The 24,813-nt window shown below is 35.4% G+C and overlaps 2 protein-coding genes, 1 long non-coding RNA gene and 2 pseudogenes across 4 annotated transcripts; 1 reads left to right on the forward strand and 4 right to left on the reverse strand.

Moving 5' to 3' along the window:
* On the reverse strand, positions 10,508–12,467 carry LOC109130831 (leucine-rich repeat receptor-like serine/threonine-protein kinase At1g17230). The gene is made up of 6 exons (XM_019240898.1): positions 11,919–12,467; positions 11,781–11,825; positions 11,442–11,649; positions 10,816–10,862; positions 10,685–10,738; positions 10,508–10,591 (listed from the first exon to the last, which is right to left on the reverse strand). Exons 1-6 carry the CDS (start codon positions 12,465–12,467, stop codon positions 10,508–10,510), a joined length of 987 nt encoding a protein of 328 aa, XP_019096443.1.
* On the reverse strand, positions 15,860–18,185 carry LOC104767792 (annotated as a pseudogene).
* Positions 18,563–19,277, reverse strand: LOC104766282 (geranylgeranyl pyrophosphate synthase 3, chloroplastic-like). The gene is made up of 2 exons (XM_010490140.1): positions 19,233–19,277; positions 18,563–19,156 (listed from the first exon to the last, which is right to left on the reverse strand). The coding sequence occupies exons 1-2, from the start codon at positions 19,275–19,277 to the stop codon at positions 18,563–18,565; spliced, it is 639 nt and encodes a 212-aa protein (XP_010488442.1).
* On the forward strand, positions 19,276–20,754 carry LOC104767793 (annotated as a pseudogene).
* LOC104766283 lies at positions 22,993–24,478 on the reverse strand. 2 transcript variants are annotated; one of them, XR_763984.2, is made up of 3 exons: positions 23,952–24,478; positions 23,669–23,728; positions 22,993–23,595 (listed from the first exon to the last, which is right to left on the reverse strand). It is a non-coding gene; the product is annotated as an uncharacterized LOC104766283 (long non-coding RNA). The 2 variants fall into 2 exon arrangements; XR_763983.2 differs by having other exon boundaries at positions 23,669–24,478.

A 24,813-nucleotide genomic window follows, 5' to 3' on the forward strand; every position in this document is an offset into this window, starting at 1 on the left:
TTACTCGGTTGCTTTTGATCCAAATGTCGATTACTAGGTTTCTTACTCGGCTTTGCTATAAGCGTCTATAAGTCTATAAGTGCGAGGTTGTTGCCTTAAGTGTTTGATATTCAATAGTTTATAAGTGTTTGTAGTTGTTGCTATAAGTGTCTATAAGTCTATAAGTGCGAGGTTGTTGCCTTAAGTGTTTGATATTCAATAGTTTGATATTCAATAAGTCTAAGTTTCTAATTGTTGTTTGATATTCAACAAGTCTAAGGTGTCTAAGTTTGATATTAATAAGTCTAAGTTTGTAGTTGTTTCTTTAAGTGTCAATAATTCTAGTTGTTGTTTGATATTCAATAAGTATAGTTTTTGCTTTAAGTGTCGGTTGTTTCGGTTGTTGTTTGATATTCAATAGTTTGTTTCAATTGTTTCAAGTCCATATTTAGTAGTAGACTTACTCATTTTATGTAACAGGTTTAACCGGCAGAAAGGTCAGCTGTCTCGAGCGATTTAGGAGAAAGTTTGATGGGCCTTACTACAATTGGAAGGTTACTCCACTGCCCATTCAAGAACGATATTTCAGGACATTTGCGGTAAGGTTTACTCCTTATTTCTGTTATTGTTGCTAACTATGTTTTGGTATTGTTGCTAACTATGTTTTGTGTTATTGTAGCGGAAGTACAATTGGGATATCAGCATTACTGAGCTCGTTAAAGCAGGTTTCTTGAAGTTAGCCAAGAAAAGGATGAAAGGAATTGTCAGTCAAGCTAAGAGGAGTGGTGTACAACCACCATGGATTGGTGAAAAATTATGGCCTCTTATGTTGGAACATTGGAACACCCCTGATGCAATTGAGAAGAGTGAGAATGCTTCACAGTGCAGAAACTCTGATCGTGGAGGTCTTGGAGTGCACAAACACTTAGCTGGTCAGAAATCATTTGTGCAAATTCATCAAGAGATGGTAAGACTTCTCTTTTGTCGAATTCAGCTCAAAGTTTTTCTGATATTTCCATGATTTAATCTGTTTCACTATCATTGTAGGAGGAAGAGTTGGGGCGTCCTGTGTCACTGGTGGAAGTGTTTCTTAAAACACACACTCGTCCGGATGGAACATTTGTGGATCAAAAAGCCAAACAAGTTGCTGAGACGTATGAGAGGACCATAGAAGAGAGACAAGCTGAAACGGAGGAAGATGGTCCAGATGGTTCAGAGAGTTCAAGACATCATAATCTTTCCCTTGATGAAAGAAATGAAATCTTCCTTCAGGTAAATTCGTTTCTATCTGTTTTTTTTTTAAATCTGGTTCCATTTAGTTTGTGATGATTACTGAATGTTTATCTCTTTGTTTAGTGTACTCATACAGACCACAAAGGCAACCCATTTGGACTTGGATCACTTGTGGAGACACTAAAGAAAAGGAAAAGGACAGAGAGTTATGCAAGTGCTTCTCCATCAACTATTGGAGAGCTTCAAGATCAACTTCGACGCAAGATTTCTGAACACGAGGCTGAGAATGCACGACGTGATCAGGAACATCGAGAGTCTCAAGCTGAGCTGAAGAGGCTTTTCCTCTTCATGAAAGAAAAAAATCCTGAGTTTGAAGCTTTTATGGTTTCTCCTCCCGAATCATCCACACCTGCAACCACCCATCCTGCTACCACACCTCCAACCAATGCACAACCCACTGACGGAGGCACTACACCAGGCACCACATCAGCCTCCAGTCCAGCTGCCAATTCCCCTTCCTCTATTACTGCTTCCAACTGAATGTGTTGCAATTCACTGTTTTTTTTTTTATGAACTTGTTTTGCTTTTGAATACTTTTTGGAGGATCTTTTTGTTTAGGATGATAAGTTTGCATGATTAGTACCTTAAATCATCATTCCTTTTGATTAATATCATTTCAAAATCCAAAATTAATCAGATTTAGGATTGCTAAACTGTGACTAATTTATGACCAAACCAATTAAAAAAATGTAACTACTTTGTGACCAAACCAATTCAAAAAATGTGACCACTTCGTGACCAATCCAAATTACAAAAATAGTCGCTAAACACAGACTCTTACATTAGTCCCAAAACCGTCCTAATTCTATACAATCACAAAAATGTTAGGACTGTTCTATACAGTTACAAAAATATCCCCAAATAGACTTGGTTGCAGTTTAGTCGGAAACTGCACCTACCATATACGGTCACACAAATGTCGCTAATATACGACTATATTACAGGGTCCTAAATCCGTCGCAAATAAGCGATCATGTTGCGACCAACAAATTTTGCGATCGTTTTTTAGCGACCATCACAAATAGTTGCTAAGGAGTCGCAAAACCCTTTTTTGCGACTATTGAGCGACGATTACTGGAGTCGCAAATGGCATGTTTTCTTGTAGTGGAACTATCGAAAATGCTTTCTTCCAATTCAATCATTTTGCATGACGAAGTGTTTCAATGCTATGTCACTGAATTTTGGAAAGAAAAATGATCAGATTTAGAAGTTTTAGAATGTTGAAGTAATTAGAACCATTTGTGGGGCTTGATGATATATTGACATCTTGTAAGCTTTGGTCATGTAGATGTTTCGAGTGTTTCTAAACCTTCAGAAAATGAAGTTTTAGAGTTAATATCTACAAGCAATGAGTGCTTTAAACTTCATATGGGTAAATTTTATCTTCTAATTTTGTCTATAGCTACTTGTCTAATAAGCTTTGTAGCTACTTGTCATTTTTTTTTTTCTATGGTCATATAAATGTAAATTGCTAAGTTATATAGAAATTTTACAACCTTACAAGCAGCTCATGGTGGACTGTTTGATCATGTTATGTCAAAATTGAATTAACAACTCTGGTTGATCACAATTTGCAGGAGTCCAATGGCTTCATAGCAGGATAGATATCAATGGTTATGAAGAGTACAGTGGTACTGAGTACCGGTCAGCTGGATGTACTGAGAAATATAATCATTGAGTGAGTTTATACTTTGACGATCTCTCCCACTTATGCATATTTCTTGCATGTAATGATGTTGACATATACACACAACTCTCCTCTCTCTTCTTATTATCATTATTTATGTTACCCAATTGATAGTTTCATCTCGTGTAGGAGAAATTTGGAACATGGAGGAGAAGAAGAATCTCTTATCATGGAAGGTGATGTAGGCGGTGGACTAGTTCTTCGGTGGAAAATAAGTATACCTAGTCACAGTCCCCTAGTTTTTCGGATTGCCTCTAGCATTGAAGCCCGTAGTTTGGTGCTGGCTCTGGTGGATTTTCAAGGTTTACGTGAGTACTTCACATTTTCCTTTCTTTTTGCAATATTTTATCTACATCATATATTCTACCAAGAATGAAAAAAGAGTACAGAGACTTTCGCAAGACAATCTGCACGATCTGGCATACATACCAATATATTGTAAACTTGTTGAGTAGTTTGAGTAAGTAGAGTATGCAATTAGTAGGTTGCTTGCGAGTCAAGTTATCAATTCAAATTCTTCTCGTCTTTTTTTTTTCCTTCTGGCTGGAAAATGATGCTCTTTTTGGTGCTGGTTAATAAACGATGCAGGCTAGTATGCTTAAGAGTCCATCCAACTTTCACTCTTTAGCATCCAACTGAATCGTTTGTTTCCTTCACATCGACTGATGGCTCAAAGCATGAAGTTTGGCCAAATTTTGCAGAGAAACTATATGAAGGGAACAACCTCCCACATGGTAAGTATCTTCATGCTATTCCCATTTTTCTAATCAAATATAGAGAGGATTCTGATCCTTCGGTTCAGCGTAGCAGTGAAGAAGAACTAAAAAAACCAGTAGAGGCTTAGCAACTTTAAACATGCGAAGAGCCTTTCCTTATTGATCAACTATAACATTTGGGCGAACAATCTTCATCTGTATTTTTTCCAGGTTTGACGTTAGTAAGTCTTCAAATGTATTGTCCACTGGGACTGTGGAACCGTTAACTTGGAGCTATGGTCTGAAAACCGACCCGTATCCAAGGAATCTCCTTTGAAAATATATCATGAATATGAAGTCATAAGTTTCCCATAAATGTGTTCCCACAGTTCTTTGTTCATTATAAATACAAAATAAGTGAATGAACAGTTGCGCTTTCGATTTAAATTATCTATGTATGGGACATTATTTGATATTTTGCTACCTAAATAATTGAATATCGGAGCTTAGTTAGTAGCCAGTTTGACTAGAGCGGTCTAGTATATTAGGAGCCTAGAACATAAATAAATAATTAGGATTAATGATTAAATCCGTTTTGGTGTAATTATTCAGGTTATATATATCTTGGTAGATCTCGGTTAAGCGCGCTGGTTGGGTTTATTTTATGTGTGTAAGTGTATAACAGTTGAGATAAATAGTGTTCTCTTTGGTAGCATATGCTACCAACTTACACTCTTTTGCATCCAACTTAAGAGTCCATCCAACTTACACTTTCTTTCAACTTTCAATCGATATTCGGTTCAAATTTGATTACGTTAATTTGTACAGTTCAAATTTCCTATATGGCTCTAGCATATTCATTCAGGAATCATCTTTATTAGAGTCATAGAAGAAACTCATCTTAAGCAACTCATGAAAACCAACTAAAGAATTTTAAAAGAAAATCAAGTCATTGCATTAACAAAAATAAAAGCTTTGGAAAAAAAATTATAAGTTTACAATAATGAATTGGTTGGATGAAGTTCATATTAAGTTTTTAATTGTAAACTATACACCATGAGACGTAAAAATATTAATTGTTAAAGATGTAACGGATCATTAGTTTGCAATAAAAATATGATTGGAAGGCTACGACTCAGGTTTCTCGGACAACCACGACCAATGGTGGTACGTACGTAGTAATTAAGAACACAATTAATAAAATTCATTTTTATTGATGAAATGTATATGATCGATAAGAATTTCACAAACATACTGTATATGCTTTCATCATAAATGCCAAATAACCATATATAGAAGAAGTATGCTTTTTTCTCCTCTCATGCACCACCGGGGACTTTGTATACTGATACACCAAATACTAATTTGAGTTTTAATGTTACTTACATCATATATGTTAGTAAATGAAAAATGAGATGAATCTATTTAAGAGAGTGGTTATAATTAATGTTACTTGCATCCATAGTAAGAGCCATAAACAAATAGATCACAGCATGTGTGATATAGTTTGCTGAGCTTTTTAACATCAAAAAGCTCGGTAAATCGAGGGTTTTTTTGGTAGTGCACAGGGAGATAAGATCTCCTTATATTATTGAACTAAAGAAAAATTACAACAAAGTATGCTTTGGAAACGCAGTTCCGCGGACATCCTCTCCAAATATCTCTCATAGAACATTTGGAACAGAATCCAGCAATTGAAAATCTAACGGTAAAATAAACGCATAATTAGCTAACCCATATGCTAAACGATTAGCCTCCCCAGACTGACCAGTCCCTTGATAAATAGCCATGGCACAAGCGTACCAGGAAAGACAAAGGATGAGAATCACTAACCCCTGTTAATAGAAACCCGACAACTAGCTCCGAGTCCACCTCTAACTCCAGTCTCTAGACATTCTTCCCCCAAGCTATGTATAAACCGTAATAGACTCCCCACAATTCTGCTAAAGAGGCCGAACAGATCCGGATATTCAGAACAAATCCGCCACACCAACACCTAGTAGAGTCGCGTAACACACCACCCGCTGTAGCCAACCCCCGGATTTCCATGGTAAATCGAGGGTTGACAGCATCACAAAGACAATAAATCTTGTCAAATTTTAAGTTGTTACAGCATTGTGGAATAGGAGGGATGAATGGGGTATTTGGACTCAAAGAGTCTGTACAATAAACATTACTTCATAACCTTTCATTACGCTACATCTAGGATAAGGTTTGAAGGAAGATGTTCTTCCAACAAGCAATATATAAAAAAAAATAATAGAAATCTTCATCATCATATCTAAACCCTAATCACTCTTTTATAAATCCAAACCGACATATAATTTTGTTTAACTGTAAAATCTAAACCCTAATCACTCTTTTATAAACCCAAACTGACATATAATTTTGTTTAATTATAGAATCTAAACCCTAATTACTCTTTTATAAACTTAAACCGACATATAATTTTGTTTAACTGTAAAATCTAAACCCTAAACATTTTTTTATAATCCAAACTGACATATAATTTCGTTTAATTGTAAAATCTAAATCCTAACCACTCTTTTGTAAACCCAAACCGACATATAATTTTGTTTAATTGTAAAATCTAAATCCTAACCACTCTTTTGTAAACCCAAACCGACATATAATTTTGTTTAATTGTAAAATCTAAATCCTAACCACTCTTTTGTAAACCCAAACCGACATATAATTTTGTTTAATTGTAAAATCTAAATCCTAACCACTCTTTTGTAAACCCAAACCGACATATAATTTTGTTTAATTGTAAAATCTAAATCCTAACCACTCTTTTGTAAACCCAAACCGACATATAATTTTGTTTAATTGTAAAATCTAAATCCTAACCACTCTTTTGTAAACCCAAACCGACATATAATTTTGTTTAATTGTAAAATCTAAATCCTAACCACTCTTTTGTAAACCCAAACCGACATATAATTTTGTTTAATTGTAAAATCTAAATCCTAACCACTCTTTTGTAAACCCAAACCGACATATAATTTTGTTTAATTGTAAAATCTAAATCCTAACCATTAGTTTATAAACCCAAACCGACATACATTTAAAATTATAAATTTAAACTCTAATCCTCTTTTATCAACCCAAACCGTCATAATTTCCTTAATAAAAGATCTACATAATTTGTTTCTTTATTTTATTTTTGTTTTTAATTTTAATTTTGATTTATTTTTAAATATGGTATATTGTTGTATTCTGATTGGTTAATTAAGAGGAGGTGAATGAAAGTGGTTCACCGTTTTCCATTTTACAAAATCAACAAATTATAAATTGAGGAATGAAAAAAAGAGAGGAAATTTTCGGGTCAAACTTCAAAGATTAAACAAAGCCCAAATTTTCAAATAGGGCAGAAGATTATTAAATAGGGCAGAAGATTAAACAAAGCCCAACTTGTCAAAAAGGAAAAGAAGAAGTCGCCTGAACTGAAGAGATGAGCATTGATGGTCGGCGGTGAACAAGGAAGAGATAGTTCCGAGCTATAATGAGTTGCAGCGACGACAAGTTAGATTTTGGGCTCAATGCAAGAGTAAAATTGTGAAGGCTAAGCTTTGGAGAACCACACTACTTGGCATGTACTGATTATCTTCAAGATGCTCTTGGTTCAGATTGTATCTTGGCTGGTTTACTATTGAAGGTTGAAATAACAGCAATTAAACCCACTGAGTCTATGCAAGCTTCTATCCCTAGCAATGTTATCGTCAAATATGATGAAACAATTGAACCATCAGCAAGTGCAGGAGATGATCAATGGAGAGAAGAGTTGTCAAAGCTCTTCACCAACCCTTTTTAATTGTTTTTTCTTTTTTTTGAAATTATTTGAATTTCATTAAACAGTAGAGTTTGCTGAAGTTACAATGTCGTATTACATGGTTCGTCTCTTGCTCAAAAAAAATAAAAACAAGGAAGGAGGTTCCAAAAATATGGAAATACAAGCAGGGGGTCCTAGTCGTATTTCAACCAAACTAGCAAGAGGTTATTGAAGTTCATCCTGCTTTGCTTCGCCAGAATGGCATCCCTGATTTTCCAGTTGAGACTCTTTAAAGTGGTAAGAGCATCCGTAGCAGCGTTGTTGTAGTACCTGCTATTCCTCTCATGCCATATGGTGTAAAGGGTGGCTTGAGCAGTGATTCTACGGAGGGAAAGGGGTGCTACTGCGTCATTCATATCCAACGAAGCAGAGAAAGCTTCCCATGTGTGGAATGTGAAAGGTCTGTAACCAAGACGTCTCGTGACTTCCGACCATAGAATCTCAAAAAGGTCTACCCTTTTTGGTTCTTGATGAGAGTTATAAGAATGAATAACACAATCTCTACTTCTTATATGTGTGATACACTGTTTATACTAGACTAGAGCCACTGACACATCACCGATTCATCAACTCTATCTCCCAAGAAACACATATGTCACTTTTACAATTCACAAACAATGCATAACTTTTACAATCATTTCTCCTTTGTATTTATATACAATAGTGTGAACTAACTCATCTTCAGCCCCACACATGCCTCTCATGTGCTTATCAGAGAGCTCCTGGAGAAGTGGTTACACTGATAGCAGAAGGGGTAGATCCAAATCTTTGGGTTTAGGAAAGTCGATTATCGCCTCCTTTGTGTGGAAAAAGAGTAAACGATTCCCAAAAGTTTCCTGAGAGTTCCTGAAGGTTTTCCCTAAAGCTTTTTGTCCTTGTTCTTGTGAGTTTGTCTTTGTGGTTGGAGATCTAAGTCAGAGAACATGGAAAGAGCTTGTGGAGGTGTGTTTCTGGTCTTGTGTTGGTGGAATCTTCTTGATCGGCAAAGGTGAGTGCATGACCATGGCTAGGGATGTTGTGGTGGGTAGAAAAACCCAGCCTGGCCCGAACCCGAAAAAAGCCCACCCAGAAAAAGCCCGATCTCATAAAACCCGAATGGGTATTAGGTCCTGTGGGTAAACCCGAACGGGTTTTTAGTTTTGTGGGTAAACCCATAGGTACCCGATTTTTTTTTGTCTTATATGATGTATTTTGCATTTTGCATTATGAATTTTTGTGTCTTTAGCTTTTTGGTACCAAATATGATTTATATTATGTATTTTGTTTATTTTATTATATCTATGACAATTTTCAAAAATTTATAATTTTATATCATATAGATAAAGTATACCAAATATATTTAAGAGTTTTGTTAACCTAGATAAATATAAAAACCAAAATCAAAGTCACAAAAACAACAACAACAAAAAAAATTTCTCATTCTTCCTCCTATGGTTCTTCCAAAACCTGATCAGAATCTAAACAACAACAAAACAATGAAATTTCAGTCAAAATTTCATAATTACATCTTTATTCTTAAGTAACAATCTTATTTTTTTTTACCTTGGTCTCAAGCCTAAAGCTCTCGACCTCAAACCCAACAAAATACGAAATCGTAATTGAACCACTAAAAACCCTAATTTCGGAGTTGGAATAGCAAAATCAGGCCGGCGTTAGAGAAGAATCAAAGGGGAAACGCGAGCTTACCTTAGTATGGATCGGATCCATTGGATCCCTTGATCAAAGTAACAAAGACGATCTCTTTTGAAGACCTTTTTTTACAAATCGCTCTCTGGGTTTTTATTTTATTTTTAGAGGAACGTTTCGTTAATGTAATCGGACAAACTTTTTTTTTAACATTAACGAATCTAATTAACTTTTTTTTTTGAAGTCTCATGGGTACCCATAACCCAATAAGATAAACCCGAATATGACTCTCTAAAATGGGTACCCGAACCATTTAAAACCCATGAAATTTTAACATAATAATCAGATCTTTGGGTTTCTTATTTTTCATGGGTCCCGGGTACCCATCGGGTTAAAACCCATTCTTAACATCCCTAACCGTGGCTTATCTAAGGAAAGATCTCTAATTCTGTGACTTTGTGTGTTATGTGATTGCTTTTCTTTGAGTTCTATGTGAGTTTCGTGGCTCCTGAGGCTGGCTTTTGCTCTTACGGATGTGTGGGTTGCATAGGAGGAGTTTGGAGGCGAGATTCACAGTTTCTGAGTGAAGAGAATCGATGCTCGACATCAGGTCGAACAACACCATGAGGGTGTCAGCCGACACCAATTCTAGGACGGCTTGAGGGATTTGGCGAATGTCGGTCGACACGATGTAGAAGTGTCGGTCGACACCCTTCTTCAACAGCGGCTTATGTTGTGAATGCTTTGTGTATTGCCTGGTTTGTTTTATTGTTTGATGTTTGTGGCATGAAGAGATCTTATTTCTGGTAATACCTACGCCTCTCTTTTGTGTAATGGCGCAGGTAAAAGAAAAATGTAATCTTGGAATCAAGGCTATGAAGAGGAGGATGTTCTAGAGGCTCGGTAATTTGCTTTGTGCTTCTGTTACGATGCTAGAGTGGAACTTAGTTGTCTAGAACGAATATTAAGTTGCTGGTTCTTTGACTTTGTTTTAGGCTTTGGAATTTCTATTGGTTATTTGTTATTCATTTTATTCGTTTAATGATATGAGCTATGTTGGTTTATGTTATCCGTTGTTGTTTGATTGGGATTATGCTGCTAGTGAGTATAGGATCACAAGATAATATTATATTTTTTTATAAAAAAAACAGGTCGGGTTGTTTCATTTATAGTCTAATTGCTTGGTTTATGAGGATTCGATCCTAAAGTGTTACAACAATACCACTAAATCGTGGTTGAGTACACATTATTAAATAACCTTTGATCATCTTAAAAGAGCAGGGAAGAGCTGATAGATTTACTCTATATTATGGATTCAAATAGTATGATGATACACAAAACTACCAACTGCTCATCGATTGAAACTAAAGTCATAAGTTTATGCAGAAACAAAAATCAAGACGAACCTATGAGCTCATAGAACTGTCTCTGCATACAGTGGCAATCCGGAGAATTGTTTGGCGTTAAGGGTTTTGGTATCTGCAATCAAGTGAATAACAGTAGCGATGATGCTTCTGAATATGAAATTCACAATATACTGAAGAAAGGTACAGTAACACTACCCAAAAGTACCTTGTGACCAACTGCAAACACAATGGAGGAGGTGCCGCTCGAGGAGCATTTTACCTGTTTGAAGATATATAGAAAAACACTGTCAAGCTTAGTGCTCTTCAAGACCACAAAACTCTCAAGCAGAATCTTGCCATGACCACAACAGCAAATTGCTTGATCAAAGCCTTGCCAAATGTTCCTGAAAATGTAAATAACCACCAGTTTAGGCTAGCAATAATACCGCATTTTCATTGATGGTCATATATAAGATATAATATAATCCTAAAGAACAGCTTAAAAGTTCATATCTTAGAAAAAAAACAAATTTTAGTGAGAATGGCTACAAGTATTTGCATCAAATTACTAGATATCAAAACTATGCAACCGACACCACATTCATTGACAATACAAAAACATTTGAGGATGAAAACTGTCTTAATAAGTATCAGTATAAGCACTTACGGTTTGAAGAAAGCTAACCATTCTAGCTCTAAGCAAGCTCCAAGCAATCTTGTAGCTACACTTAATGTAAATATGAGGATATGTAAGAAATAATATTTCTAAAGGGCATTGTAAGTTACCACACTGGTCCTCTTACAAAATCCAAAACACTAGCGACTAGTCAGTTCTATTTTCTCTAGACAACTTGAGAAGGCTGTGATTGGGTCTTCTTATATTTGGTGCCGCTTCGTTCACCTACAAATACAATAATTCAGAATGAATTTATTAAGAAACCAAAAGATCAAGTGTATGAAAAGATGATCCAAGAATGTCTTACCATAGAAAGCCATAGATGTTCCTCCGCCTGCTTCAGTTTTCCACCTATGCATTTTTTCTAGAAGAGTCGTGGCTCCAAAAGTTCCACAAGAGGAACCATCCAATTCAATGTTTAAAACATATTCGGTGACTTTTAACCTCTTGAGATGTGCAGTATTCGGCCAATTTAGCAATCTTCCTGACGGTCTCAATGGTTTCTTCTTCCCTTGCTATCGTATCATCAATCGACGTCAAGAACTTTGTATCTTTTTATCTTCAGACGTAACCAAATTACCATATTTTGTTCCTAATCTCTCAATGTATCGTTATTTTCTTTTCTTCCTGGGATTATTTCCATTACACCCCAAATACATAAACATCCGCCTTTTTGTAACCCTCTTAGTACCTACAAATATAATTTCAAAAATTATTAAATTAGCACAAACGCTTATACATATAATAAGTTAAGATTAACTTGATTTATGATGATCCAACTTACAACATAACGTGGATCAATATAACCGAAGGTCCCGAGCACTGTCGTTGTCTCAACTAAGTCTATTCCCTCATGTATGAGCTTCATACAACCAAAATCAGAGATCGTTGGTCTCATGCCATCTCCTAAAAGTACGTTTAAAGGCTTTAAGTCTCTATGGATATAATTTTTTCTAGCTAGACCATGTAGATACTGAATTCCCCGTGCGATAGCCAATCCTATAAATATCATCTCATTCCATGTCAAAGGGGTATAACCACTGTTACTCCACTGAAACAAATGATGTGCCAATGTTCCCACACAAGATTTCTTGAATTGATACATGTAAACCAGGATAATGATGGTGATCAAGACAAGTACTCCTCCGACTATACTTGCAATGATTATCCAAATACTCATTCCATTGTCTCTTGGCCTCTGTCCAAGTAACTGATTTCCTGGTCCGTAAATGAATTTTACATGTCTTGGAATCGGTATTTTGCCAATGAGCTGGTTGTTTTGGAGGTTAACCTCAACCAGTTCAGGGAGAGAACTGATTGCTGGTGAAATCATGCCACCTAAAGATAAACCAGAAAGGTTAAGAGATATAACCTGGTGGTTTATGCGGTTGCACTCCGCGCCTTTCCACTTATATGTGAAGGAAGTCCGAGTGGTCAATTCTCAGTTTAAAGATATACATGCTCTTGAGATGAGATACATAGATAACGATAAATTTCAAAATTATATCTATTTATCAAAATTTGATCAATTCACTAAGTTTTATAACAAACTACATTGACGTTACAAATCGATAACACTTTACAAACACATTTTCTTTCAATTTGTTAACTTTTAAATTTTTAATTTTTGTATTTTATCATATTTAAATTATGTTTTGCTCATGTTTTTCTTATTTTTTGCTCATATTTTTCTTTTTTTTTTTGCTTACTTTTGATTACTATAAGATATTGGTTGCTAGAATCGTAGTCACATTGGAAGTCATTCAAACAACTTAATTTGTTGTCTTGGATATATATATTTTATATAATTTTATTGAACTGATCAAATTAATACCACTGACTTTAAATTTGAAAATGAAAAGAATAACAAATTTTGGATTCGATTTTGGTCCTAATACACATTACAATCAAGATATATATATATAAACCTAGAGATTTGGAGTTTTGAGTTCGTGCTTTAGTACGAGTATTTTTGAATTTCCACTTGATTAAGATTCTTCGTATTTGAATGCTGTAAAGTTTATTTCCATCAACAAAAGAAATGAGAAGAGAGTGACAATATTTATCATTATGTTGTTTACTTTTTTGATAAAATAATATTTTTGGAAAGAAAAGTTATTACTTGCGAGCATTTTTGGGAACAATTTTTATTTTAGTTCCCAAGTATTTGTAACTATCATGTCTGAAAATTTATTCCTCAATTTGTTGTTGACTTAAAAAATAGTCAACGTTCATTAGTTAACAGGAAATGTTAAATAACTTGATTAAAATCTAAGAAATTCAGAAAATTCCAATATTTTCCTCAAATTAAAAGTTAAAAATTCTAAGCAATTTTTTCTCAAAATCGATCGGATGAGTCCAACATTTCTCAAAATCGATCAAAATTCCATCTCATGCACATTCAATAATAAATTTGTAAATCGCAGTTATTAATTTTGAGAAGACAATGTAGTTTATCTTCACCTACACACAATCTTCAATCGGAGATAAGTTTGAATTTTTTTTAAACCAACCGAAGAATGGTTCTTCAATTAAGATCCATAAAACTTTGTCGATCTACTTGTTTAATTTTTGTTTTCTTAACAATACTTGTTTACCTTTTGTTTTCTTAACCAAAAAAAAAAAAAAACTGATTTACTTACCTACCATGCATTTATGTATTTGGATGGTAATTTGAATTATCTTATTTGTACAAGGAATTCACCCTTCATTGTAAATGAGATTACCAATAAATATCCAGAAAAAAAACTAATGAGTCTAACATGGAATTTTTTTTGATTTGTGTTTCAACATATTTGAAATATTAAATTCAAATTAGTTTATAGATGTTACACATACGTAAAACTTGACATATACACTACTCTCAACTTGAAAATTATTGAATCTGTAATTTTTCTATTTAATCATATTAAAGTTATGTTTCCTCATATTTTTCCTATCTGTTGTTACTTTTGATTAATTCATTTTGATCATTTACTCTATTTTAATAACTACAACACTGATAGAAGTGTAGCCGCATTGAAATTCATTCAAAGATGTATTTGAATTTTTGAATTAAACAAATTAGTATCATTGAATTTTTAATTGAAAAAATAAAAAGACTAATAAATTTAGATTCCATATTGGTTGTACACATTACAATCACGGTAAATTAATAGATGGATTGGTACCCAAAATTTTAGTTGGTTAAGACGCATGTAGAGTGGGAATTTACGGTTGTCAACCACCTCAATACCTGTAACATAATATGAGTAAGATATTTGGCTTAAGAGTAACTGAATTTGATTAAAATTCTGAGGAAAAAAAACTCATTTATGTATTTTAATGGTAGTTTGCATTATCTTCTTTGAAAAAGGAAATTGCCTTTAGTGTAAATGGAACTAAGAATAAATATTCAGATAACACTAACGAATTTAGTATGAAAATCTTTTTTCTGTTTCGTTTAAAAATATTTTAAATATGAAATTCAAATTTGTTGATAGACGTTACACATATGTCACAATTTACGTACACATCTTCTTTCAAGTTGGTAATTGTGTAATATGTAGTGTTTGTATTTTGTCATATTTAGCTTATGTTTGCTTATATTTGCTTACTTTTGATCAATTTATTTTGAATATCTAAAACATTTCAATTATAGATAAAAGTTTCGTTTCACTCTCTTTTTACTGGTCCACTTGGCAATTCATTTTTTAAAAGATAATAATTATTTTTATTAAACCAAAAATACAGTATATTTAATCAATCAAATGCATTAGTCCATACTTTAAACTACCAAATTGTAACTCTTTTTTATATAAATGGTGAGTTGACTATTTTTGTACTCTGTTTTGATTTTAAAACTTGAGTTTTTACTAATGTGATTAGATATTAAATATAATGATTTGTAGTCTTAAGAGTTATATTTTTCACTTTGTGCGTCTAAAAGTAGGAGGATGCATCATGCATGGTAGCACTTATCGTGGTTTAATTTTTTGTTTTCCATAAACGAATGGGGCTAGTGGATTTTAAAATTAAAAGCCAAGATGGACATGGACGGTCCTAAACTCTTTTTTTTATTTATTACTCCATTTATGGTTGACTCCATCTCAGATTACAAAAGTAACTATTTGTCACTCATTAATTAGACAAATGGTGACTTGTGCTTTTCTTCTCTGTTAAGGTGAATGCTGGATTTCTAATCAGCAATATGAACTTGTCCAGTCCTTTTGACATAGTGAATCTGATGAGATCTCTTTCATATCTATAGACAAAGATGATCTCTTGGTTCTTTTTCAAAAAAGATGTTCCATTCGTTTTTAGTGTTAGCACGCATGCAGTTACATAGAGAGAAGATAAGTTCACTTGATTTCGTTACATTTTGTGTGTACAGGGAAGCCATGGATGGTGATAGGGAGATTAAAGAAGATTGTTAATCACTCAAAGTACAAACAATTTTTTACTTCTCTTTTATATCTTCATAATCTTTATATATAATGTATAGAATTCAAATTGCATGAAAAAAAATTCTAAATTTTTATATATTTCTATTTTTTTGTATTGAAACTTTTTTAAATAGTTTAAAGAATTTAATCTACGAATATTAGTGTAAAATAATAAATGGTATAATAGATATTTTCCTATTAAATATCTTAATAATATATAATTTGTAGAATATAAACATTAACACGTATACAATAAAAGTCAAAGCATCATGGAAAGTGACGACTCATGAGAATCAAAATCTCATATAGGTTCCAACTTCTTATCGAGTCTTGAAAGGAGAAATGGATGCAGGAACAAAGAGGCAATAAGTTCTTTCAGCTTTTGATCAGGATCACTAAATATATCACCTTCCTTGTAATATAAATCTAACACGCGTCCAATGTTGACGACTCGAAGCAGAATCTGACGTGGCACATCTTTCAACGTCATCAACTCATCCATCATAATCTTACAATGCTCGTTAGCTATCTTACTCAACTCTTTAACCGCTGTTTCTTTGGTAACACCATGTTGCTTCATGTAACAGTTGACGCCATTTGCTACCTCTCCTCTACTCATTTCTTACTGCTTATTTATATAAATACACAATATAAAAAATAATAACAAGGAGTATATGATTGTACAATTTGCAATTTTGTACTTACGTCAAAGGTGGCTATGTCATTTCTTAGACGAAACACAGCGCTTAAAGCATGGAGAATTTTGGGTTTGGATTCAAACCATTCGAACAATTTTTTCTCTTCACATTCTTCCATTACGACAAAGCTGTAGGCTACATATATAGTCATCCATTGCCGCTGTTTCAATCCCAACTTCCATGTAATCCCCAGATTTTTAATCTATGCTTTTCAATATCCAACACCAACATCAAATATATTTTCAATGAAACTAAATCTTGAATGTTTGATTAGCTACATACGTACCTGATCTATTATCAGCCTACAAGATCTTCCTCTAATCCGCATTTCCTGTTCAACCTCTTCCACAGTTTCTAACAAATTTTGGTAGTAGTTTCTAATATAGTTCGGTAGACTTTCAATGGCTCCACGATCCCCCCCTACCCATTAACTCTACGATTAGACTAGATGACTAAAGAGTTAAAATTAACAATCGTACAAGACCAAGTTAATTAAGACAAGATGACTAAAGAGTTACTTTTTCAAAGCGTCAGTAAGACTTGTAGCTTCAGGAAGAGTGGCATAAGCATCATATGTATCATCAATAACCGTCAAGATCATAGTAAGTTTAGCGGTGATCATTCTCCCTAGTGAATATCTTGGTTCGAAAAATAGTGCCACTGATCCCAAAAAGATCTCCACAGATCTATTCCTGCTGTAAGGGAGCTTGGATACAAAATCAAAGTCCTTCCACCATCTGCTAACCAAAATTGAAATTTTTTGTTTTAAAAAATGCAATAGCTATAAGATGATATATTGAAGATATTTGACGTGAATATCGAGAACTAGCTGCAACGACTTTACTTGGTGAGAGCTTTTAGCTCTTTGATGTAATGAAGCCGGCAAAGGTTGAAGTTGAGCTTAGCAAACTTGAGGAGTGTCTCGTCATGGTCTTCTTCTTTGTCCTAGAACGATACGTATTGTCTTGCGACTAATATCTTTATGCTATGATATCGAGCTCTATACAATTCGTTTTGTATATGCTTTAAGAGATTGGATTTTGTTCCTTGCTTTGTCAACAACTCCAAGTGGTACCGCGTAAAATTCAACGACTCGTCCATTATATATTCAGATAGGGTCCCGAGATGTGCTGCTTCGTACAGATGTAACATCCCTCTAATATCCTTGGTTAGACTCTACTTAAACTTTCCATCTACACCTTTGAATCTATCGAACACATCTATACCATACCATATATATATGTCATGTTATCTATTTATGTGAATAAAGAAAGCTTATAAAACACGTTAACGTTGTTAATTCTACCGCACGGCATTTTGTGTCCGTATAGCCTGAAAACTTCAAACATGATTGCGATTGTTTCCAAATCATCTTCTTTCGAAATTAAACCGTCCAACTTCCCAAAAGCCTTGCGTAGAATCTCTTCTATTTCGCTCTCGAAATAATGAGCGGTACCGAGGCTGATAAGCAAATGGATGAGACGAATCCTCACCGTGTCACTGCGGTGAGGAGACATGAGCATCTCTTACTTGAGGCTTCATCACGGATTCTTTTTCTTGCTCAAGTGCTTCAAATTCCTACGTTAATATAATAATATAGCTTAGTCAAAGAAATCTTTTTCTGCAACAAGACTTACCATGGGGATAAGGAGAGTACTTACAGAGTCAGCGACTGGAACATAGAGGAAGTGATCTCCCCAAAAAGATAGAGAAAAGGACGTCAATGGACGAGTATCCTTGCAGAAGATATCTATCGACCGTAAAATGTTGAGGCATCGCACAATAACTGGGTGTAGCACATTGATCAGTGGTCAAGAATTCTTCAATGACTATCTTATAGTTATGTCAAGCCATCTTACTCAATTCTTCTTCTTTATTGTAATACAGTGTTGCCACATCTCTTTCTGCTTCTTCTTTATGAATACCCATGAAACTAATTATTAATTTACAAGACTATCTAACGTCCCATAACAAAGAAATTTGATTAATTAATAGTAATCTTGAGTCTTGATATATCATATTTTGTCATTTGTTACAAAACCTCGAAGCTATAAACACGTACGTTGAAGGAGACTATGTCATTCATTAAAAAAATAAAAAAACACTCAAAGCTTACAAAATTTTGGGTTTTGACTTTTAAGGTAAACCAATTGTTCAATTGTCCATGGGCCTTCCCATGTAATCATAATTTTTTTTTTATAGAAACATATACAAATGACCACACCATAATTGGTTCATAAGAAACAACACAAGGAGAGAAATTCAACTAGACGGACTTGTTAAGACATTTAGATGCATAATTATGATCAGTTGTGTCTTCCAGTAATGTAACTAGCAAGGGCCACCAGAGGAACCGCCTTATTCGGATCAAACCCTATATGCTGTTCATCTGCTTCTTTGCTTAATTTCTCCGCAAGTTCCCTCGATCTCTCCAAACCAATCAACCTCGGATATGTAAGTTTGCCAGCAATAACGTCTTTTCCGGCGCTCGTACCCAATTCGTCAGTAGATTTTGTTACGTCAAGTACATCATCAACCACCTGAAACATCAGCCCAGTACATCTCGCATACTTTCTTAGCTTTTCGATCTCTTCCTCTGTTCTACCTCCCAATATGGCTCCTACAACCGCGACTGCCTCCAACAAAGCGGCCGTTTTGTGGAGGTGGATGAACTCTAGATGCTCCAATCCCACATCGTTTGGATCCAACCCTTCGCTACATAAGTCGATCACTTGCCCACCCACTAGACCTTTTGTCCCTATGGCCTTTGCAAGCTCAATTACCGCACGGATCTTCCTCTCAGGGGAAACAACCAACGCAATTGACAAGGCTGTCATGTGCTCAAACGCCAAAGCAAAGAGTGCGTCACCCGCCAAAACCGCCATGTCTTCTCCAAATACCTTGTTTTAAATCAGAAGAAGTTAGCATACAATAACGTCAATGAATGATTCAATTCTAATGATTTAACAAATATACCTTGTGGTTGGTGGGCTTGCCTCGGCGGAGGTCAGCATTGTCCATGCAGATTAGAATTCTCAAGCAGAGCAACTTCACTGAGTTAGACGCCGCTAGAGTTTCTCTAGGCGTATTTGGTGTTATATCTCAGGTAAAAGACTTTACATTTTCTGTTTATATCAAAGATGAATTATCTAATTGACTGGTTTTCTTTTCTTCATTAAACTGCTTTGTGGCTAAGATACATAGTAGGCTTCTTTAAATCTTGTTTGGAAAAATGAAATAACCTTTGTATCATTCCTTTTCAGGTAACGTTTCAGTTGGAGTTAATGTTCAAAAGATCAATCACCTATATGACCATTAAGGATAGCGATCTTGTAGAGATGGTTGAGAAGCGCGGAAGTCGGTACGAGTTTCCTGATATAATGTGGTATCCCAGCAAAGGAGAAGTCACTTACCGGATGGATGAACGGGTTTCAGTGAACATCTCTGGTAGTTGGTCATATGATTCCTTACTGTTCGCAGCCAAAGACTCAAAATTGCTGGCATCCCAAAGATCAAGAGGTACATTCATTTCTACTATATATTTCATTACAAAAAAGTTAAACATTTACATAGTTGTGATTCGTTTTTATTTATCTTAACCAACAAATAGAAGAAGAGCTAGAATTGAAAAGGAATTCAGAAATGATTTTCACATTGGCGGAGGTCATTTCCGCTTACTTTAATAGTCTATCATATGGTTTGTCGAATGATGGTATGTTCATTTTTACTCTGAAAAATTAATAACAACAGACATATGTAAAATCAGATTATGAAGTAATGTTTCATATCTTGCATGCAGGTATGAATTATTCTGGCTATCCAATGATTGAAAACCACAACGATATGATGTCATTAAGGGGTTGTCTCGATAGTAAAGAAATGGATTGGCCACGGGTTGTCCTTAGGGCTCCCGCATACATGGCCAATTTTTTCATCAGACCACTTTCACCATACCCCTTGAGAACGTGAAGGCATTTATCAGTGACATCCAAAGTCTGGTCAAGATCGAACCGAAGGCGTTATGCGGACTCGATTTATACAATGGTGTGTTGATCCGGTATGTTCAACCATCATTTTCATATTTGGGCATCGAATTTGAGGGTATGGAATTCGAATTTAAATACTATAGAAGTAGAGACCCATTGATGCCTCAGATGTATGAAGAATTTTGATCGAGCAGATGGGTTTGTTCAAGTACAAGGGGCTGCCACATTGGGGCAAGAACAGAAACGTTGCATTTATCAACGCCATTGAGAAGTACCAGGATGCAGCTCTGTTCTTGAAGATGAGGCAGATGTTTAACCCACTAGGCCTAGTTTCAAGCAAATGGACAGACGCAGTATTGGGTTTGGGAGGCGACCTTACCGTAGATACAGAAGGTTGTGCATTGGAGGGGTTGTGCATCTGTTTGAAAGATGTGCAATGTTTCCCTACCAAAGGTTGCTTCTGTCGACCTGGGAAGATCTACAAGGCAGCGCGCGTATGTGCCCACTTATGAATGTGTTTTTCTATTTCGTTGTCTATCACGTAGAACTTATGTAAAGATGTTATATATGTTCGTTTATATATATGATGCTGACCTTACTCACTTGTCTTTTAGATTAAAAAAAGTCAGAAGGTCAAGGCGAAGTCCTTTCTTTGTCGATGAGTTAGTAGGTCAGTAAAAAAAAACACACAGAAAACAGAACCACATTAGTTCAACTCTTGAGGCAACTAACTATGATTCTCTGACCATCAAATCTTAACCTTGCCTCATATCAGCAATGAAGAGACCTTCACTTTCTTCTCTTCTACAGAATCTTCAAGGCTCCGATTCATTTCCACAATTCATTAACTTCTGAACCTACCTCTCTTCTTCCTGAGCTCATAAACTTTTGATAGAACTAACTTTTCGTTGCTGCAACTCATCATAGATCGGCTCTATCTCTTCCTTGTTCGCCGCCTATCATCGATGATCATCTCTTCATTTCAGGCGACTTCTTCCTTTCCTTATCCTGGATGTAGCGTAACAAAAGGTTATGGAGATTTTGTTTATTGTGCTCAGTCTTTGAGGTTGAATTCACCAATCATCCCTCTTATTCCAGAATGCTGTAACAACTTAAAAATCGAGAAGATGTATTGTCTTTGTGATGCTGTTAACCCCCGATTTCTAAAAGTTTTTGATGTGGAAAAACTCAACAAACTGTCTCACACATGGGGTGATCTTTTAGTTCTAGGCTCTTACTGTGGAGGTAATTAAACATTAAATATAACCACTTCCGTAGTTTTTGAAAGGACCCGACCCGTTTTTTTTAAATTAATAAATAATAAACATAAATATAATATAAACTACAACTAGTGGTCCCATACACACTATCCATATATCCACAACCACAAACAACAGCGGAAATAACAATACCAATAAATATCCAATAATAAAATAATCAATAATAAAATAACCAATAATAATCCATAACAACAATCCAATAATCAAACCTCAGGAAACACGAAACCGGCAACCTAACAATGTTTCTAAACACCCAACTCTAGCAACCTAGCAACACCAGACCACATACAATTGAGTCCCTAGAACATCCTCCTCTTCATCGCCTTGATTCCACGATCACACTTTGCCTTTACCTGCACCACAAACACATATTGAGATGCATGAGTATTTGATAAACACTCAGTGAGACAATCCTCCCATCTACTGGGCTATACACACAAGAAACAGTGATACCAATGTTCCAAACAATCAACAAACAAGACATACAAATCAGGAAATCAAACATCATCTCGCTGGAAGGGAGGTGTTGACCGACACTGGCCTTGGTGTCGACCGACACTACCCCACAGTGTCGATCGATGCCTAATTTGCTGGTGTCGACCGACACCAAGTGGTGTCGATCGACACTCCCTCTGCAAACACGATCCGCTTGAAGCCGAGAGTCGAATCTCGCTTCCCAACCTCTTCCAAATCGTCCAATACTCAAAACCCAAGCCAAATACGTCCATAGGAACCTGTAGCAACCAATTCCAGCAAGAAAAACACACAAAACAACAACAAACAAGCAAGAACAAGGAAATCAAAGGCTTAGATTAGCCATGGTCATGCACTCACCTCTTTGCAGGAAGTTTCTAAACCACAACAACGAATCCAACCCTCCTAGCAAGCCTCTAACTCCTTTCTAGCCTTAGATCTCTCAAGAAAAAGCAAAGAATCTCACAAATCTCTCTCAAAAGCTCAAGAACAAAGTTTTCTCCCTTTGTCTCTCAAAAACGTTAAACGGCGACAAAGACAAACAAAAAACCCTTCCTTTCATCGACAAACACTTAAGTAACCCGGTTCATTGGTTTCTCAAAACCAAACCGAACCAAATTGACGATTACAACATTCTGGTCGAACTAGAAAACCTTGGTGTCGTTCGACACCACCATGGGTGTCGATCGACACCCACCCCCAAAACGCAGAGTTTTGGTTCGCGGGCGTTATAGTTTTCATCTACAACATATATGATGTAAGTAACATTAAAATCAAATTCTTATATTGGTGTTTGGTGTTTCAGTATACAAAGTTCCTGGTGGTCCATAAGAGGAGAAAAAAATCATACTTCTTCTATATATGGTTATTTGGCATTTATGATGAAAGCAAACTTATTTAACTATCTTAAATTATGTTTGTAAAAATATCATCGATTTTATTAATTGTGTTCTTAATTACTACGTACATAACTCATTTGGCCCTGGTTGTCTATAATTGAAAACTTAGTTTGAACTTCATCCAACCAACGAATAATATCTCAAGTTAAAAGAAACAAGTCACATGAACCCAACCAGCAAGTCAGCAACACGTTACTCTACCAATAGGAAATATCTTCATTCTTCAATATTCCTATTTTCCGTTTTCGCTTATCATCCTCCGTATGATGATTAGTTCGCTTATTCTCATATAGATGATATATCCACGCACCACACGAGCAATGTATATCAATGATCCGTATGTCAAGTCATTAAGACTTGGAAACTTTGGTCTCTCTCTAAGGTCTAACCAAGCAAGTGCGTGATCCCACTAACCACCTGCATCTTCTACCCTCCCTTAGGCTCCGCTCCAATTTTACTGCAAAGACTTGGATCTACCCCTTCTGCTATCAGTGTAACCACTTCTCTGGGAGCACTCATCAAGAACCAAAAAGGCTCAGTCAACTCTTCTCTCCATTGCTATGAAATGAAGCTTGCAAAGAGTCAGTGGGATTTTTGTGACTCTGCAGTGTGTTGTTGGTTTAAGAGTGCTGATTTCGTTTTTCTTTTGTGTTCTTCTTCAACTTGTCAATCCGTTTATATGTTTCTCATAGTTCATACTCTGCATCCATTACCCGTTTATGTGAATAGGATTATTATATTGTACATAGAAATGTAACGTCATATGTATATACCTCTGCCAAGTAGTGTGGTTCTCCAAGCTAGCCTTCACAATTTTACTCTTGTAGTGAGTCCTAAAAACAGAAAACAGAACCACACTAGTTCAAGTCTTGAGGTAACTAGCTATGATTCTCCGACCATAAAATCTTAACCTTGCCTCATATCAGAAATTTAAGTGATACCCCCAAGACTCTTCCTACAGCTACTGAAGAACCAATGATATAACTTACAGCCGTAAAACATACATTATGATATAGTCCACAAGAATATCATAACACCGTGGGATCTTAATTATACCTTAAACAATGTCTTCTCCATAAAAGAATATCCTTGAGAATAGATATCCCCAACAACACCTGCTGTATTATCAAGAAACTGCATCTAACCAAACATTGGTTGACAACTGATATGAACTAGCATACTAAGCCCCTACCTCTTGTGATGTACCTGAAGTTAAAAGTTAAAACAACCACTTGGAAGACGTGAATCTTTAATTCCAAGCTTTTTGATCCAGCAGAAATCTCTGTCTCGCGACATATTCTTCTTCTTCTTCCTATGTTTCCTGAAACTGCAATGAAGAGACCTTCAAGGCTATGATTCATTTACACAACTCATGAAGTCCTCTCTTCTTCCGGAACTCATAATCTTTTTGATCCAATAGAACAGCTCACACGCTTCTCTCGCTTCTGCCTCCTATTTCAAGACTTCACTCACTATGAAACCCAAAATCTCAAAATTCCAACTTGTCGTCGCTTCAACTCATCACAGCTCTTCCTTGTTTGCCGCCGACCATTGATGATCATCTCTCTCTCTCTCTCTCTTCAGTTCAGGCGTCTTCTTTTTTTCCTTATCGACAATTTGGGCCTTATTTAACATTTTTCGGCCCTATATGACAATTTGGGCTTGTTTAATATCTGGCCTATAAATCATATGCGGCTGCTTTCACCGACGAATTGACAGGGAAAGCCCCTTATTGTTTTGTTCCTTAATTAATAATTGCAAGATCTGTTGATTTTTAATAATGGAAATCTAGCAATAAATATTGTATTTTTTTTTTCAACAATAAACATTGTATTGCTTTGTAAATATTATTATCTTCCCTTTTTCTTTATTGTGTTGACCATAGTATTTTGGTAATTTTCATAATTGGGGGGGGGGG

The sequence above is a fragment of the Camelina sativa genome, chromosome 19 (genome assembly GCF_000633955.1).
Source record: "Camelina sativa cultivar DH55 chromosome 19, Cs, whole genome shotgun sequence".
NCBI classification, from domain to species: domain Eukaryota; kingdom Viridiplantae; phylum Streptophyta; class Magnoliopsida; order Brassicales; family Brassicaceae; genus Camelina; species Camelina sativa.

Coding starts and splice junctions, on each gene's coding strand:
- LOC109130831 (XM_019240898.1), bottom strand. CDS start 12,467: ATGATTTCACCAGCAATCAGTTCTCTCCCTGAACTGGTTGAGGTTAAC. Junction 10,863..11,441: donor AACATCTATGGCTTTCTATG/GTAAGACATTCT, acceptor TTACATTTTCAG/GAACATTTGGCAAGGCTTTG. Junction 10,739..10,815: donor AATTTGCTGTTGTGGTCATG/GCAAGATTCTGC, acceptor ATCTTCAAACAG/GTAAAATGCTCCTCGAGCGG.
- LOC104766282 (XM_010490140.1), bottom strand. CDS start 19,277: ATGGACAATGCTGACCTCCGCCGAGGCAAGCCCACCAACCACAAG. Junction 19,157..19,232: donor GCAAGCCCACCAACCACAAG/GTATATTTGTTA, acceptor ATTTAAAACAAG/GTATTTGGAGAAGACATGGC.